The sequence below is a fragment of the Onychostoma macrolepis genome, chromosome 03 (assembly GCF_012432095.1).
Source record: "Onychostoma macrolepis isolate SWU-2019 chromosome 03, ASM1243209v1, whole genome shotgun sequence".
Classification (NCBI taxonomy): domain Eukaryota; kingdom Metazoa; phylum Chordata; class Actinopteri; order Cypriniformes; family Cyprinidae; genus Onychostoma; species Onychostoma macrolepis.
Genome location: NC_081157.1, coordinates 45,974,771 through 45,993,703, shown reverse-complemented (window position 1 = coordinate 45,993,703; position 18,933 = coordinate 45,974,771). Strand labels below are relative to the sequence as shown.

Genomic DNA, 18,933 nt, shown 5'->3' with positions numbered 1-18,933 from the left:
AGATGCCTCAGATCTTCATCACTTTTAATGCTGCCACTTTTCCCAAGAGAGCTTGTGATTACGGAGGCAGACAATTTAGCAGGAAATTTCCTTTCTTGGGAGGCAGCAACATCCATTTTGTGCACATCATGTTTTAATTTAAGCACTTTCTCAAAATCCTGATTTGTGTTGTCTCTGAACACTTTTAAATTCTATTTCAGTCCCTCAATTAAATGAATGCAGTCTGTGACAGATGCAGCTGGTGACTGTAGTCCTTTTGTTGCAAAATTGCTCATTTAAAAAAAAATTCCAATTGTTATTAGAAGAAACAAGAACTTTTTTGTTTGCATCTGCTGCAAAAGAGAGTCAGCTTCTAGTTTAGTTAGACCACTGCTGGTTTCAACTCCTTTTGAATGTCCATAAATCGTGCATGACGACTACTTCCAGTCATGAAGCCACATAACTCAGGGTCCAGGTCAAGTGGCGCTAACCCCTGAAGTATTTTCTCTGAAATCGCATCAGCTATCATGTGGCATGTATCCAAAAATCCAATGGCCCTTTCTTTCACAAGTCCTCCATGCAAGTATTGAATGCAAACTGCAACAAGTTCTCTCTTCGAGACAACATTCAAGTAAATGATTCTGAATATCTGAGCTCATCATCGTCACATTTTTAGGCAGCTGGTCAAGGCGCGTTTTAATTTCCAAAATTCCAAAAAACTTCCTTGCTTTCTCTGTGACCATGCAACGGAATATCTTGCTTGGCACAAAAAAGTACAACATCAAGCACAACTTTAATATGTTCTTGATTTCGTTCCACAAAAGATGCATTTACTTTGTCTCTCATTAGTTAATCAAACACTGTACCTCTGCCATCGGGCTGGTGACTTTGTCTGTAAGCGGCTAGTTTCGTTTGTGAGTGCAGGTGTCCTTTGCTATCCTGATGCTTCTTACATGCTTGACTTAGATGTTTCCAATCTTTAAATCCATCCTGTGTAAATTTTGCTTCACTTATCTCAGGGAAGTGCCTGCAGGATTTACTGAAAACTGCACCGATGGCTGTGCTGTATTCCAACTAGCCGAATCTCTCATTCCATTGCGATGAAAAACATTGTGGTTTTCCTAATACTGTAATAACTGGAAAACGTTGCAATTTTGGCTGCATGGGTGGCTTGTCCAGATCAGACAGGTCTGGTGGTGCACCGATCAATCTGCACAGCGCCGATTCAAGCTGTATCCAAAATCGCCCCCTATACCCTCATTCACTATTCCCTACATTAGTTAACTAATTCAGTTCACTTGAAGGAGTGAATTAAAACGGGTGACTGAATTCGGACACTGAATGCACCGGAAGGACTGCGGCTTTTGCATAGTTTGTGCTTGCTGTTTAATATCATTTTAAACTGGCAAACTGGCAGCTCCAATAGGAGGATTTATCTTGAACTCTGTCATAAAGATTATGTATAAACCTTAGTTAAACAATTTAATAATCAATTTACAATGAATTTATACCTGTGTTGTATTTCACTGCATTACGCTGTTTGGACAAGCGTTTTGTAAAATGAACGAATGGATGGATGATTCAGCTGCGGGCACGATCTTCTGGTGAAACGCGGGAATTCATTCGGCCCGTGACACAGTGCATTATGGGTATTCTCTAGCCATTCACTGTACATCAGTTGTACACTCGTTTTTGCACTGCATTGTGGGATTGAATGAGTGCACTCGATATGTCCACTATGGTTTCGGACATCACTAAAAATGGCTGTCCCCTCAAATAGTGCCCTATTTAAGGGTACAGAGGGTGATTTTGGATACAGCCCTAGAAAATCAATTGACAAGATTGGCTAGATGGGATACAGTTGTGGCTACTGGGCATGCACACATCAATATTGCATAGGCTAATTTTTGTCATGCTGAACAACAATAATTACTGTATTTGTATTATTGTAAGGGGTAGGTTTAGGGTTGGGGTAGGTGTAGACATTAATAAAACACAAACTAATAGGTAGCCAATTTAATTTGTAACTTTTCGCCCGCAGCTGTATCCCTTCTAGCCACAACCGGGGCCCTAGTGATCGCCTGTACTGCCTGTTGGATGGGCCGGCACTGATTGTCACAGTCAAGTGTTTATTGTCTTTATGTTTTATCATCATTTTATCATCTTTATGTTTTATCTTCTTTTTACTCAGTTACAGTAAAAAAAAGTATCGATTTGGCACTGGCATCGTAAAAAACCCAAACGATACCCAACCCTAATCATCGGTGATCACCACGAGATGCATGTCTGTTAGAAATGTGTCCCAGTGGACACATAACTTGCTCTGGTGTCATGCTGGCCTGTCTCTGATGTCCAAAAAGTCTCACAACAGTGAAGCAGCCGTGAGTGATGAGCAGCTCAGTATTATAAATGCATGTTCATAATGTCTTATTTTAAAACTGTATCAATTTCTCTTTCTTTAAGCTGTGTTTTGGGGAAATTGTTTCCTTGTAATTTCTCCAGAGTTTCTCCTCATGTTTTTTGTAAGTTTAAAGTGCAAACAGTATTGTGCCATCAATGTTGTTTATGGTCTTTTGCGGTCGGGGTCAAGGTTCAGTATCCTGTGGGTTTTATTTGCAACAAACCCAGCTACCAACTTTCAGTTTGTTTTCTGCTGTTTTCTGATTCAATCTACTGAATATGAGAACTGAGAAGCTAAAAACATTTCCTTCTCTCTAAAAAAAAAATGTCACTCTTTTATTTAACAAATCTGATCATTATTCAAGCTTAAAACATGTACTCAGCGGCTGTACAAAACATATCATAATCCATCTACTCATTTACATTCAGGCTCATAAATTCACATCGACCAGAATATCAAAGGAAGTTCATAGCTCAGTAATTAGAATAAAAATTTATTTTTAAAATATTGAGCACACCAATTTTAATGTGTACCAACACATTTAAAAATATATAAATGTAAAAACAATGCAAGGTGTATAAAACAGTTGTACACCAATAGGTGGCGCAAGTGGACTATTTATTTGACATCAGTTATTCATCAAAAGTCATCACAAATGCAGGTGAAACATTGTGAACAATTAAAAGTGATTGTTATTGTACAACAAATGCAGATAAACTCAAAATACAATTCACATTATGTAAGACTGGCATTTTGAAATTGGAGTAAAAAATTATGCAGGTTATATTTTGATTTAAATATGTAATGCAGCCCAGTGTTTTATTTTTTTAACATGTTTCTCGATTCGTATTTCTGGCACAGACCTGTAAACAGTCATTTACGTACAGTATGTAAGGCGCTTTATTTTTATTTTCATAAACATGGTTTACCTAAAACCAGGAGCAAAAAGTAAAATGTTCAATTGAAACAATTGAGACTAGAACTCCAAAAGAGATTTTTGTCCAAATTCTTAGATTTTCTTGAATTTAAACTGTTTTATTCTGCATCAAATTGTCAATAATTATTTTTTTAAAAATGAGAACCACCATCTTATGTTATTATCTAAATAAAGTCTGTATGTCTACACACAGGTATGAAGCATGAGAATTATACTCACCATGAAAAAGTTTGACCTTATCTGTGATTCTCTTTTGGATGTAATGTGTGTTTTGTGTTGTGTTTGTCTTTTATAGGACTTTGTACTGACTGACTGCAAACATTAACAACTGCAGCTATTTCAGGATACCACTTAATTACTGGAGAGCTATTAAACCATTTGTCTGACACAATATGTCAAGTATTTTTTTATGAAATGTAGCCTACATTAATAAGTATCTACTATCCATGGTTCGTCTTTGAGGGTGACATGCTTCATCAGATGAAGTGAGGGAGGCTGCCTCCTAGGATAGTGCTAAGTCTGTTGCCCCTCCCTTAATAGAATGGGCACTAAAATAGGGTTTCTAACTCTCCTTTACAAGAAAACAGTGTTTGGGTTGCCTCCCCTTAATTTAGGGTTTTAAGTTAGGCAATGCTCCTGTAACTTTCCATTAGGTAGCTTCTCTTTGAGGTTCCCTGTTGATGTAGCAGCTTCATCAGAGTTGATAGCTGTCTGAAGACAGTTCTGTTAGATAAGCTGCCTTTTAGCCTTAAATTATATTTGAATGAGATGTCTCTTCCAAAATGGAATGTGCACTAAAGTAGGGTTCTTTAAAGGGGGCCCGGTAACTTTCCTGTTGAGGTGGCAGCCTCATCAACTGTTTGAGGACAGTTCCCCTTAATAGGCTGCACTATAGGCTACGTGTTGCTGGTTTCAGAGCAAAATGCAAATCTGTGACATTTCATTCATTGGTGTGCTTCACTCGGCACTGGAAGCACACAACACACCAAAATAAAAGCTAGCTGATTTTAGGATTGAAAATGATGAAAATTCATATACAAAATAATAATAAAAAGTAAAAAAGACAATGAAAATATTAACATTGTATTTTTTAAGGGTACTATAAAATATGTTTATTTTAATTTAATACTAATTTTTTGTTTAAAAATATAATAGTGATATTACACTTTATTATTTTGGTTATTATTTTACTATTAATTAAAAAAGTGCAATAATAATTAATTATTTCATTTTTTTATAGTTATATTTAATGGGTCACACTATTTGCAGTGTGAGCATCAAACCAAATCTCCAGGTGCTCTCTTGAGATCCAGACTGAAAAACTTATGTGCATCCCTGATTATGATGGCCTATTGTACGATGGCGTTTTAGTGCCATGTTAAAAAATAAAAAAATATCTAAAATCATGAGATTAAAGTCGTAATATTTCGAAAATAAAGTCGAAATACTACGAGAATAAAGTCGAAACATTTCGAGAATAAAGTCGAAACATTTCGAGAATAAAGTCAAAATATTACGAGAATAAAGTTGAAATATACGAGAATAAAGATTAAAGTTGTAATATTTCTTCTAGCCTTTTACGCATGCAAATTGCCCGGATTGGGAGCATCGGGAGATATACAAAGTCTCAGCTTTCAAAATCTGTCAGTTTTATAGCAAAATACAAACAATATGTATATTACATTAATGTGTTTTTTCACGCTCTTTAATGTGGCGTGACAGATCACTGTATTCCCTTCAGTTTAAGCGGCACGTGTGTCAATCATATTTTCGATTACAATAATGAGACATTATTTTCATTATAAATTAGGCTATACTGTTTTTTCATGCCTTCCGATGTTCCGTCACTTTTATATCTTGCCATAAACTTGAAATAAAGAGGAAATTGTATTTCGTGATAAAACTGACATAATTTGAAAGGTAAGCTGTGTTAGGCTATGTTAAAAGCAACAAGCACAAAATTTTTGTGATTACTGGGTAACTGGCGTGCTTTAAATTATGAATGGAACGGACATTAAATATTATGTCCAATCATTCACTGTATTAGCCTGTACCATGAATAAAACAGCTTGTGAAGTCACTTAATGTTATAGCCTACAGCCTACTTCAGAAAATAAAACAATATAACTTATGTTAACGAGTTGGAGTCTACGTCAACCTTTTGAACGTTTTATTAATTAAATAAGCTAGGTACATGTGAGGAATAAAAAGTTTGGACGCCTCAGACGTTTTTGCGGAGTAGGTGGTGGAATTTTCACAAATTTGTAATTTTCAAAATGTTCACATTTTGTTCACAAATCTATAAGTGTTGAAGGCTGGTGGTTTGATTGCTATATGATTTCTTTGCTTTGTACACGATGTAAAGAAAGGGGCTGCATCTCACATATTTAATATATCTAAACGTACAATTTTTATCCTGTATATGGGTGTTGCTTTTGTGGCTAAGACGATGTATACTTAGACTATGCTTTTAAAAGGTGTTACAAATATTTTTGCAGGCTTAAACGGAGATGAAGATATTCATGTTGCATTTAGATCTCCTGCACTTCTTCCAGTTGAACTTTTGACACTTTGTACTAAGTAAGATAAAGGTCATGTGTCCTGTCTATGTGTGTGTGCAAACGATTGCTATATAAGGAAGAATGCAGGGAGGATTTTATTAAATTAATGCAAATTGTATGCAAGGCTATAAAAAGTCAAGGGAGAGCTCCAGACGGGGCCGCACTCCGATGGTGAAGACTTACTCGCTGTTACTTTCATTTTATTGCTTATGAGTTATTGTTTACTAATAAAGCAAAACCATTACAAATGGTGATGCGTTAAACTTTTATTAAAACAAGTCTCTAAGTAATTTATTTTGGTAACCTATTATTCTGAAACTGAAAGACTTCCCTCGAGCCTCAGGAAGCCCGAACTCAGCTGAGCAGACTCAGACACCGGGGAAGGATTCCAAATATTCTAACCACATTTCCTGATCTCAGAGGTAAGGGCAATTAAATTGCAGCTGCTTATGGAAATTAGGGATGTGAATTAGATGTTTTCTGGTCCTTATTCAGGATATCAAATATAACAATTTCAATAAAATAATTTTTAGTTATTGCAGAATTTAAGTTATACAACATTTAAAATCCAACAAATGGAGGCAGATAGAAGTGCAATCTGGTGGAAATAAATAAAATAATTTGTAATAACTTGGTGTAGCCATTGGATGCCTGTGACCGACCGTATATATATATATATATATATATATATATATATATATTCTATTGCCGAGAACAGTGCTTTCAGAAATAATTTTTGATGGATATACTGTGGATGATTTGTAGATTTAATATGTCCCTTTGTTATTTTTATTTATTTTTGTTTATGACAGCCAATTCTAACTGTGAACAGAACAAGTGTGACCAATTTTAAAACCAGTCTTATACCCACACTGTAAAAAGCGATCAGTTGACCTTACTTAAAAAAAATTGAGGAAACCCGTTGCCTTGAAATTATTAAGTAAAGGAAATTCATGCAAAATTAAAAGAAAAAAGTTAAGTGAACTTGACAATTCTGAGTTACATTAACAAATAAATAAAAGAAAATGTGTTGTGGTCACTTTTTATTTTAAGTTAGACTAACTTAAATTCATTAAATTTTGATTACTTAAAAGTGTGAATCTACTTAACTTAAAACGAACACGTTAATCTGAGTTCTGTCTACTTAATTAAATTGAGGAAACCCGTTGCCTTGAGAAAATTAAGTAACCACAACTTATTGTATTTGTGTAATTACAATTCACTTGAGACTGATTTGATCTAATCTTATTTTACTGATCTCTTTCACATTGAAGGCTACTAATACAATTCTCAAAAATACAAAATTGTTCAAAACAGACGGCACACAAACATTTCTATGAAGAATTGTCAAAAGCAAGTCAACTCACCCTTATTTATATATAGCACTTCATACAATACAGATTTACATTGTTAAACAGGAAAATAGCGTCAATAATGCAAAAAAAAAAAATTGTGCAGCTCTAAAAAGAGTGTCAATAGAGTGGGGGAATTATGACGTCACTTTGTATGCGGATCAGCTGTTAGCATGAAACTGGTTCCTTGACAAAAAGCCAATGGGATTTTCCCATAGATAAAAGCGCCAGAACTAAAAAGCTAAACTTAGGCTATAAATGAACTACAGCACCACGGTCGCTCGCCTTCAGCATCACCACCAGTGCGCTCTCGACAACTGTTTCAAACTTATTTATAACATGTTCAGTGAAGGATTTACTGTGTATATGAATTTTAATCCACGCTACAGGAACCGTTTCATATAAACTGGAATAAATACAAAACTAGAGCCAAACTAAAACTGAAATGAGACATTAGTAATAAATAGTATAGTGAATAAATAAAACAATCATAACTAAAGGACATTTAAAGCACGCATTTCTGTACATTTTGAAATAAGGTGCGTTATAAGTCAATAAATCCTTGATTAATATGAATATTTTAATTAAAAACGTATCCCCGCGTATTTAATCTTTTAAATAGCAGCAGAGTGAGCGAGTTTTTGGATATGGTAAGATTAAACTTATTTTAGTGAACAAAGTACCACATTTCATTTCATTTTGTTAGGGTGGATACACACAATGTTATCTTATCCTTGCTTCTAGGAAATCCTCAATCTATATGCTTTCTAACAGCTTCATGTTGCCTTAAACATTTAATTTTAACGTGGCTTTAAGCACTATGCATCATTAAAGTTTCACTTTAACCACGTAAAGCCAGTAAATGTGGTGTTTACGTGTAATAATCATAATATGAGTTTACCTTATGGTACGAACCCAGAGTCTCTGTATCAGTAGGAAAGTGATAAAACGAGCTTCTACCCTCCGAAGACGTGTGTTGCATTTCGGGGCAATGCAAAAAATCATTGTCGAACAAAAATATAAAATGCGGGAAACTATTCATTGGTTCTTCTACAATGAATTGTATTACAAACTATACTACAACTGCAAAATACTAAATTGATAAACTGTTTGGTGTGATGACGCTGAATGTCTCCAACAGCGCCTGTAGTCCCATTTAGCAGCTTGTTAGCAACCGTCTTTTTTAAGAAACGTAACAGTTTAAAAAAATCACGAGTGGGGTGTAACTGGTGTGTTTTATGTCGTAGAATAAAATGTGAAAGTATCTTGAGCTTATGTGAACCACGGACCTTATTTAAGGAATTTAACCAAAATCCCATTCAAAAAACCCATTGACTCTGGGACGATGGAACTGGAAGTGCTCAAATGCACTCGCTTCTGGGTTTTCGCCTACAAAGTGACATCATAGTTCCCCCACTCTATATTTCAGTTAAAGTCAGTTCATCGTTGATTCAGTGATGTCATCATCATCCAGCTCATGTTCAAGTCTCTTCAAATAGTGTCTCTGCAAACAAGTCTTTAATATTCCCGAAAATTAAGTGTCCCCAAATAAGCAAGCCAAAGGTGACAGAAATGGAGAAAAAACCTTGGCAGAAAGCAGGCTCAGTCGGGGGGGGTCTCATGTTTGTTCAAACCAACCTCTGGCCAGACAAACCAACGTGGTGTTTGTTATCGTGGTCTTTGCTGAGGTTTTGTGCCAAAGGCCGTACAGTTGATGAGGCCTTCACTGGAGATCTGTCTTTGGGGCTCATCTAGTTGACATGGTCTCTGCTGACATTCAGGGCTATAGACGTTGTCTCCATCTGATCTGGATATGGACTGAGTCCAGGTGGCTACGGTGACCTCGGAATAAGAATGAAACAGACTAATATTAGCATAGATGCCATACTTCTTACGGTGTAACAAGTGCATCAGGTGTTACTGACATTGTTATTGTTAGTGAATAGGGCTGTTGCGGTTAAGGAATTTCCCTTGCGGTAATTTTGAATGGCTCAATAGCGCGGTATACGGTATTACCGCATATATATATATATATAGCTGTCAATCGATTAAAAAATGTAATTGCGTTAATCACAATCATGATTAATCACAAATTTAAAATACTAGGATTTACCTGAAAATGTGTTGAAATAAAGAAATGCATGAAACTAGTTTAAGGAAACAGAACCTTTCACACTTCCGCCAGGTATGAGACATAATCCTTATTATTCTTTTATCATTATTCTTTTGTTTTTATTCAGCCATTATCAGCCGGCGGAAAATGAAAAGTTGCAATTTTCTAGGGCGATTTGGCTAGGAACTATACTCTCATTCCGGCGTAATAATCAAGGAACTTTGGTGCGGCAGCAGGCGCAGTGATATTACGCAGCGCCTGAAAGTAGTCCCCAGCTATATTATAACTAGTTACCTAGCTGGGGACTACTTTCAGGTGCTGCGTAATATCACTGCGCCTGCTGCGCCATGTGCGGCAGCAAAGTTCCTTGATTATTACGCCGAATGAGAGTATAGTTCTAATCATATCAGCCTGAAAATCGCAACTTTTCATTTTCCGCCGGTCTTAGTAATACGATATAACTACAGAAGAGTCAAGTTTTAAATAGGACAAATATCGAAACTCTTTGGTCATTTTTGAACGCGATGCTACTGGTCTAATCGGATTCAATGATCTATGCTAAGCTATGCTAAAAGTGCTATCGCCAGACCCGGAGATCGGCTGAATGGATTCAAAAACGGTAAAACTCAACTTATTAACTCTGGGGGAGTTGGAGAATGAGCCTATTTCCAAAAAAAGTGGAGTGTTCCTTTAATGTCGGAAAGAATAAAATGTAGCATCCCATTGGTTGACAACCATATAAACATTCACCGCGCTATACATGCAGTTCGCTGACAATTCTGGAATTTCGGCCAAATACATGCTTATTTCACTGCTTATAAAACATACAACATGCTTCGAATGATCGTTCATATCTAGTCTACAAATACACTACTTTAGCGACAAGACAAAGGGATGTAGTTGTGAGAACAGCAATGGTTGTCCCTTCCACCATGTTTAAAGTTTATGACCCTCCCAACTCGGAAACGCGGGTATCAAAATTATTTCCGAATTTTCCAGGAGCAGTAAATTCGACTTGAGAGGTCGTTCACGTCCAATTTCCGATTAAGAAACTCGTATTTATGATAATTCCGACAGCATGTGAAGGCAGCATTACTTCATGAACTGCCCTGAAACACAATTGAGAATCGATTATCATAAACATAAATAGAGCTTCACAATGCTTAATTTGGCTTTTGTCAGACTGATATTTAGTCTTTACTGAATCATTTCAGTGCCTTTTTAAATCGCAAACGCCTTTCACAGGCTCGCGTGAGCGTCCGGGATCCACGACAAAGCCTATGTTACTACAAGAACAAACACTTCACACCAGTTAAGTTTTGAAAATATTAAATATATTTTTGTAAAATTACGTGTTTTAGTGACCAATTTAAACAACTAAAAGGGATAAACATAAATTTATCTCAGACAGTATCTTGAACCACCTCACGCGCAAATACACCAACAACAGGGATATAGCCTATGTAAAATAACACAGGGAAATTTGAAAACTTATTAACACAGAACAATATAAATATAGTGGGAAATGTAACATTACATGGACAAAACGACGAATACAAGTACAATTATAAGGCTTAGCTTTGGCTTAGCTCCCATCCGTCAAACTGTCAGGTTGTGAATGCCGCTCCCATCTCTCCAATTTATAAAGTGTCCTCTACATAGAATAAAATCAATTACATACAGAATCTATCGCGGTGGTATTATCTTCAGTCTTTAGTAATATACAGAATTAATATCTTCAGTCTTCGCGGTTGCTTGCAATGATGAATATTCATATTAAAAAAATTAAAGCAGCAGATAAAGTCTTAATTGTGGGTGGTTTTAATATCCACGCTGACAATGAAAAAGCTGCATTAGGATCAGCATTTATAGACATTCTGAACTCTATTGGGGTTAGACAACATGTCTCAGGACCCATTGTCGAAGTCATACTCTAGATTTAATATTGTCACACGGAATTGATGTTAATGTTGTTGAAATTCTGCAGCAAAGTGATGATATCTCAGATCATTATCTAGTCTTGTGTAAACTCCATATAGCTAAAGCTGTAAATTCAACTCCTTGTTACAAATATGGTAAAACATCACTTCTACCACAAAAGACTGCTTTGTAGGTAATCTTCCTGACTTATCTCAGTTCCTCAGCATATCCAACAGCTCAGAACAACTTTATGTAACAGGACCTATGGACTCTCTCTTTCCTAGCACTTTAGAAACGGTTGCTCCTTTACGCTTAAGGAAGATTAAGGATAAGAGTCCAACACCGTGGTATAATGAGCACACTCGTGCCCTAAAGAGAGCAGCCCGGAAAATGGAGCGCAGCTGGAAAAAAACTAAACTAGAGGTATTTCGTATTGCATGGCAGGAAAATACCCTATCCTACACTGTAAAAAAAAATTCCGTAAAAAAACGGATAATGTACTGGCAGAAAATTACCAGGACATTTTCTGTTAAATTTACGGACATTTCCTTCAACATTAAAAATAAAAATTCTGTAGATTTACATTTTCTTCTGTACCATAAACGGACAATCCGTTTTGCAGAAATTTCTAAAAAATTATAGCATAGGCCTATCTTTAGTAGCAAATAAATCCAGCATAATATATACAAATTGAACATGGTTTATTTTTACCTCATGTAAACATTCTTAAAAGTGCGTTCAGTAGCTTTTATTTGCCTTGTGAAGAGATGAAGACAAAAATATTATTACATCAATTAATTTAACAATGTGTTTTAGTTTTAAACAGCACCAGGCAGAAAAAAGAAAACATGAGCAGCTACTTGTATAATATTGGTGTTGCACCAAATAGTGGTCACAAACTTCACTGTGAAACGGTCAAGATTCAAAACATTTTCCGATACATGGGAAAAAATTAATACAAAGACAGGGCTGTCATTAATAACAATTGCTACAGACTTCTAGTCAATAGTCAAGTGAAATGTTATTTAATTTATCAAAAATGTGAATTCTGTCATCTACAATTGACATGGTACTGCAAAAAAACAAAACAAAAAAAACTCTTGTACATCATTTGAAAATAAAGAACAAAGATTCATGCACTCATGCCTAACATTTCAATGTGAAACTAAGAGAACTATACAATCTAAATTAAGAGCGGGGCTCCAAGTGTTTGTGTGCTTTTAGTATCTCTTGCCATGTGCCAGCTTGGGGAAACTACTTCTTTTTTCCTTTTGCTGCATGTTCAGTCCAAGTTTCATGTTGAGATTTGAAAAAAGCTCAAATTGTACATGGATTCTCAAAGTTGTTCATACATGAGTCTTGGAAGCATAGGTTCCCTTCATCTGAACCGTCGACCCTCGTTCAGGATTTCTTCACAGGAACACTGGAAATGACAAGAAATTAAATGAATGAAAGTGAAGTATAGAGTAACGTGCAGAACAGGTTGAGATTGAATTATCAAGTTCCAGTTCAAACATTGTTTATAAAATGCTAAACTTGCATTTCCAGTGGTCTCCAATTGCATCTGTCATGTGATCTTGTCAACAATGTTTTATGATATACTTAAAGGGTTACTCCACCCCAAAATGAAAATTCTGTCATTAATCACTTTTCCCCATGTCGTTCCAAACCTGTAAAAGCTTTGTTCGTCTTCAGAACACAATTTAAGATATTTTGGTCCAGAAAAGTATAAAAAGCATCGTCAAAATAGTGCATCTGCCATCAGTGGTTCAATCTGAACTTTATGAAGTGATGAGAATACTTTTTGTACACAAAGAAAATAAAAATAACGACTTTATTCAACAATTCGTCGCATCTGCGTCACAATAGCGCCATTTTGGAGAATATCCGCTGAACGCAAACTGCGTACGCTGTTCTGTGTCAGCCGCACCACACGGATACGCTGTTTTTGTCAAATAATGACTTGAATAAAGTTATTTTTCTTTTCTTTGCTCTCAGACTTCATCAAAAATATCGTAATTTGTGTTGCAAAGATGAACGAAGGTCTTATGGGTTTGGAACGACATGAGGGTAAGTAATTAGTGACAGAATTTTCATTTTTGAGTGAACTAACCCCTTTGATTATTTTCAACTAAACAGCAACACAACAAAATGCTTTATACACAGTTTCATTACATATGTTCCTTACATTTGTATGAATTCCAACGTAGGTGCCATCTCCTCTGGATGTTTTATGTTTAAAATAAAATGGAGAATGTGTAGCTCAGCCACAATGGGGGAGGAAATAAGTTCTTGAATGACAGCAATCTGGAATCACCAATAACAATAAAAAAATAAGAAATTATAAACAACACATTGTAAATTCAGACAGCCACTCCAAACATTGATTAAATCTTTCCTACACAAAGAACTTCAACAACAAAGTCAACTGAATAAACGACTCAATTACTAATTTTTGTCAGTATTGAACATCCCTAAAGGTAAATAAAAATGGAAGCATATGGGTAGCAAAATTCAATTTGAAATATGCAAAATGGCAGTGCATTGCAATACATAAAATGGCAATGTAGTTCTGTATTTTTATTTACATTTTGCCACACGTGTCCAAATTTTAGTGTAAAATGAAAATTGTTATATAATTTACATTTGCCATTTTCTACACTAGTTTTAATATGCAAATTAAAAACATATTTTAACACTTTATAAGTTAATTATTCACAATATTAAGTTAAAACAAAAATTATTACCCAAATTGATTAGATGTGTTTAATGTGTCCAAGCAAAAACTGTAGCAAAATTATCATTTAAATGCTGTTTTTCCTAAATGCATTTAGACTTAGGTGTAGGACACTTGGGATTGAATTTCCATCATAATACCGCATGATAATTGAAGCAAAATGCAGTGAGAATTTGAGGATGCATTCGGAGCCAAAGGTGCAGCAAAAGGGTAGCAGAATGCTGATTTAAATGTCTTTTATTTTTCTTAAATGCATTGACACTTACATATAAGACATTTCAATAACATTTTCATTTAATACAACGCAATGAATAAGTCAATGTGGAAAGCGTTTGGTTGATGGTGAATATTGACCTATTGTGCGTCCTGTTGCTGAGCCCCACCTAACGATTGACAGGTCAGGGGCGTGTTGCATTTTCAAATGCATTTCAAATCCACACTGACTTTAAATTCATAGCGAGGTATTAAATGAAAATGCAATTGAAACGTCTTATATGCAAGCGTCAATGCATTTAAGAAAAATAAAAGACATTTAAATCACCATTTTGCTACCCTTTTGATGCACCCTTGGCTCAGATTGCATCCTCAAATTCTCACTGCATTTTTCTACAATTATCATGTGGTATTATGATGAAAATGCAACCTCAAGTGTCCTTAAGTCTAAATGCATTTAGGAAAAACAGCAATTAAATTATAATTTTCAAACAGTCCTGACTTGGACATATTAAACATATCTAATCAATTTGTGTAATACATTTTCATTTTGCAACTTATAAAGCGTTAAAATATGATTTTATTTTGCATATTAAAACTAGTGTAGGAAATGGCAAACATGAATTATATAATTTAATTTTCATTTTGCACTAAATATTGCACGTATGGGAAAATGTCAATTTAAATACAGAAATGCACTGCCATTTTGCATATTGCATTGCCATTTTGCATTTCAAACTGAATTTTGCTCCCCATATGCTTCCATAAATAAAAACTGTAGTGTTAATAAATAAAACAGAATACAAACCCTTGATAAGAATGCAGGGGGTACTTGGGATGCACAATACAGCAGCAATTACGACCTGTCATTAGAAAAGAAAACAGAAGAAACAGTGAATGTCATGAACTGCTGTCCCTTTAAAACATGACTCACATCGACGCACATCCCAACTTTACATCAGTCAAGACATTTTAACTTATTTAAAACTGTCACTAGCCAAAAACGGTCATTTTGACATAGTTTTGTGTGCTTTTGTCCGTGTAAGTGCGAGAGAACTCGATGCTCTCCTGACGCGTGTGCGTTCACCGACAGCGTGCCAGTAACGTTACCGAGCAAACTTCTCGTGTGTGTGTGTGTGTGTGTGTGTAACAAACAAGACAATAAAATGTCTAAACCTACCTCGTTTGGCAGAAAAGTTGCGTTATCCTTGAAGAATTCCGCGATGTCAGATCTTCACCTAGTCGTATAATATCTTTTAAAGAATAAAAAAAAGTCGTAATGGTATCTTTTTTTCTTGACAATTGCTCTGCCAGCTTCTGTTGGAGGCACACAGCGCTCTAAACACAGCTGTACGACACTTCAGATTTAACTTTATCACAGCTGCTTAACATCACCTCAGTAACTTTAACAACATGCCGCATGCTTCACTGCACGCGCAGTAACAAATACACCGCATCAACAACAATTAAAAGTTAATAGACTTATTTATAAAACTGAAAGTGAGCACACTGTAACACGTAACTTACCTCCACGTCGAGATGTGACGGTGTGCTGAAAATGTCAAATGCGACGGCTCCGACATTCATTTGGCAAAGACAGCAACTAAGTTAACGTTACAGTTTGTTACATTTAACAAAATATAATTTACCACGGAAGTGTACAAACGGTTCCTCAAACCCGAAATCCGACTTTAAAATGAATTTTTTACCGAGACTGTCTCTGTGAATAATAGCGTCTGCTCAAGACTGTTTTCGCGCCGATAATCGAGTGAGCTTCTTGTTCCCACAATGCAAAGCTTAATTAAAAAAATACGGAAAAACACCTGTAAAAACCAAATACGGAAAATTCCTTCAAATTATTACGGTATATTGTACTGTATTTTTACGGATTTTTTTTACAGTGTACAGAAAAGCCTTAAAAGCTGCTAGATCTGATTACTTTACGTCTCTTTTAGAAGAAAACAAACATAAACCCCGGTATTTATTCAATACAGTGACTAAATTAATGAAAAATAAAGCATCAACAGGTGCAGACATTACACAACAGCACAGCAGTAATGACTTTATGAACTACTTCACTTCCAAGATCGATGCTATCAGAGATAAAATTGTATCCCTGCAGCCGTCAGCTACAGTATCGCATCAGATAGCGCACTATAGATCCCCTGAGGAACAATTTCATTCATTCTCTACTGTAGGAGAGGAAGAATTGTATAAACTTGTTAAATCATCTAAACCAACAACATGTATGTTAGACCCTGCTCCATCTAAACTACTAAAAGAGCTGCTTCCAGAAGTCATAGATCCTCTTTTGGCTATTATTAATTCATCATTGTCATTAGGATATGTCCCCAAAACCTTCAAATTGGCTGTTATTAAGCCTCTCATTAAAAAACCACAACTTGACCCCAAAGATCTAGTTAATTACAGACCGATCTCGAATCTCCCTTTTCTGTCAAAGATACTAGAAAAGGTAGTATCTTCACAATTATATTCCTTCTTAGAGAAAAATGATATCTGTGAGGAATTCCAGTCAGGATTTAGATCGTATCATAGCACTGAGACTGCTCTCATTAGAGTTACAAATGACCTGCTTCTATCATCTGATCGTGGTTGTATCTCTTTATTAGTTCTACTGGATCTTAGCGCTGCGTTCGACACTATCGACCACAACACTCTTTTGAATAGACTAGAATACTTTGTTGGCATTAGTGGAAGTGCCTTAGCATGGTTCAAATCTTACTTATGACCTCCATCAGTTCATAGCAGTGAATGAAGAGGTATCATATCGATCACAAGTGCAGTATGGAGTACCAAATTGAGAAACTTTTATTTAATGCATACACTCTAGAAAAAGATGGTTCTTTAAAGGTTCTTTACATGTAGTAACGGTTATATATAGAACCATAGCATCCTGAAGAACTCTTTTATGCTGAAATGGTTCTTTGTGTTAGAGCAGGGGTTTTCAAAGTCTAAGACAGTGGGCCTCCCTTTTGACACAACTCTCCCGATGGCGATTTTTTTTTTTTAAATGGCTATTTAAAATGGTAAGAACTGTCCATCCCAGTCAAAACAGTCAGATGATCTGTAACAGAGAGTGAGGAAAAATTTAAACAACGCCAAAATTTAAATATATCTACTATTGATTAATATGCTTACATAATTATATCCCTACCTTAGTGAGCGGTATGCATTTGTTTCCTCGCTGCGCAGAGAAGACTAATTCGTGGTTGTAGTGACGTCAGAAACAGACGAAGGTCATCCTCCACTTGAAGACGTGAACGATATTTGTTCTTGATGAATGTCATAGCAGAAAATCCTGATTCGCACAAATACGTTGAAACGAATGGTAAAAGTTTCCTCAGTGCTCTTTCTGTGAGTTCAGGAAATTCATTTTGAACAGAGAGCCAGAAATGTCCAATGGAAGTGTGTGTAATCATTTGCTCCAGTTCATGATTACTAGTCAGATCAATCAAAGCCTCTTCGTCTTGCATAGACAGTGCGTCACTTTCTGCTGGCTTGAACTTGAATGGATTGCGAATCCACTCATCCTGGATTGTCTCGTTGGAAAAATAGTGTGTGAATTGCTGACACAGACCCCTTAGGTGTTCAGCGACCGAAGGCTGAATAGGAACCACTGTCGGCCCTGCCTCTTGCATGAAGTCAGCCAGCGTAGGAAACATGTCCAAGCATCCTTTCTCCACACGAGTGGCCCATAGATCCAGCTTTCTCCGGAACGAGGACACTTGCTCATATGCCGAAAACACATTGCTGTCTCTGCCCTGCAATGATGTATTAAGCGTGTTGAGGCGTTCGAATATGTCCGACAAATAAGCCAACTTTGCGATCCAGCTCGAATCACTCATGTGCTGTGCCAGTGGGGACTGAACATTTGACAGAAAAAGTAGTACTTCCTCACGCAAATCAAAAAGTCGTGATAGAACTCTGCCCCGAGACAGCCAGCGGACTTCGGTGTGCAGAAGCAGCTGTTTGTAATGCGCTCCCAATTCATCGCATAAAATATGGAAAAGTCGAGCATTTAGAGGTCGTGCTTTTATCAGGTTGATAATTTTCACAGCTTCGTCGAGGACACTCCGAAGATCATTTGGCATCTTCTTGGCAGCTAAGGCTTGTCTATGGATTGTGCAGTGGGTCCACACGGCTCTCGGAGCTACCTCTTTAACCCTCGATATGAGACCACTGTGGCGGCCCGTCATTGATTTTGCCCCATCACTGAATATGCCACAGCAGCGTTCCCAGTCTATATCGTTCTTTCTCACAAATTCGTTCAATTTGTTGAAAATGTGTTCACCTGTTGTGTGGGTGGGCAAAGGACTACTAAATAGAAACTCTTCTTGAATGTCCATGTTTTTCACGTACCGCACATATGTTAACAGCTGAGCGCAGCTGGCCACATCGGTGGATTCGTCGATCTGAAGTGCAAAAAATGGGCTGTGTCTGACGCTGTCTAACACTTGCTCCTTCACATCCTGTGCCATATCTGAGATGCGCCGACTTATTGTGTTGTCAGAGAGTGGAACAGAATCGATCTTAGAAGCCGCTGCCTCTCCTAGCATCACGGAACACAGGTCTTTTGCTGACGGGAGAATTAACGTCTCTCCAGTGGTATGTGCTTTTCCTGCCTTGGCAATACGCAATGCAACGCGATATGAAGCTTCAGTGGCCTTTCCATTTAATTTAACAAAATCTTGCACAATTT

General features: G+C 36.5%; 1 protein-coding gene and 1 long non-coding RNA gene across 3 annotated transcripts; both read right to left on the bottom strand.

The window, feature by feature from the left end:
• Window positions 1–12,004: 12,004 nt before the first annotated feature.
• On the bottom strand, window positions 12,005–17,043 carry LOC131536010 (uncharacterized). Of its 2 annotated transcripts, XR_009269808.1 has the most exons (5): window positions 15,741–17,043; window positions 15,394–15,466; window positions 15,022–15,076; window positions 13,452–13,570; window positions 12,005–12,686 (listed from the first exon to the last, which is right to left on the bottom strand). It is a non-coding gene; the product is annotated as an uncharacterized LOC131536010 (long non-coding RNA). The 2 variants fall into 2 exon arrangements; XR_009269807.1 differs by having other exon boundaries at window positions 15,394–17,038.
• Window positions 17,044–17,389: 346 nt separating this feature from the next.
• LOC131535769 (zinc finger BED domain-containing protein 5-like) lies at window positions 17,390–18,790 on the bottom strand. Its single transcript, XM_058768294.1, has one exon. It carries the CDS (start codon window positions 18,788–18,790, stop codon window positions 17,390–17,392), a length of 1,401 nt encoding a protein of 466 aa, XP_058624277.1.
• Between the last annotated feature and the right edge of the window lie 143 nt (window positions 18,791–18,933).

Excerpts from the sequence above, each read along its gene's own strand:
- LOC131535769 (XM_058768294.1), bottom strand. The coding sequence starts at position 18,790 with ATGCTAGGAGAGGCAGCGGCTTCTAAGATCGATTCTGTTCCACTCTCT.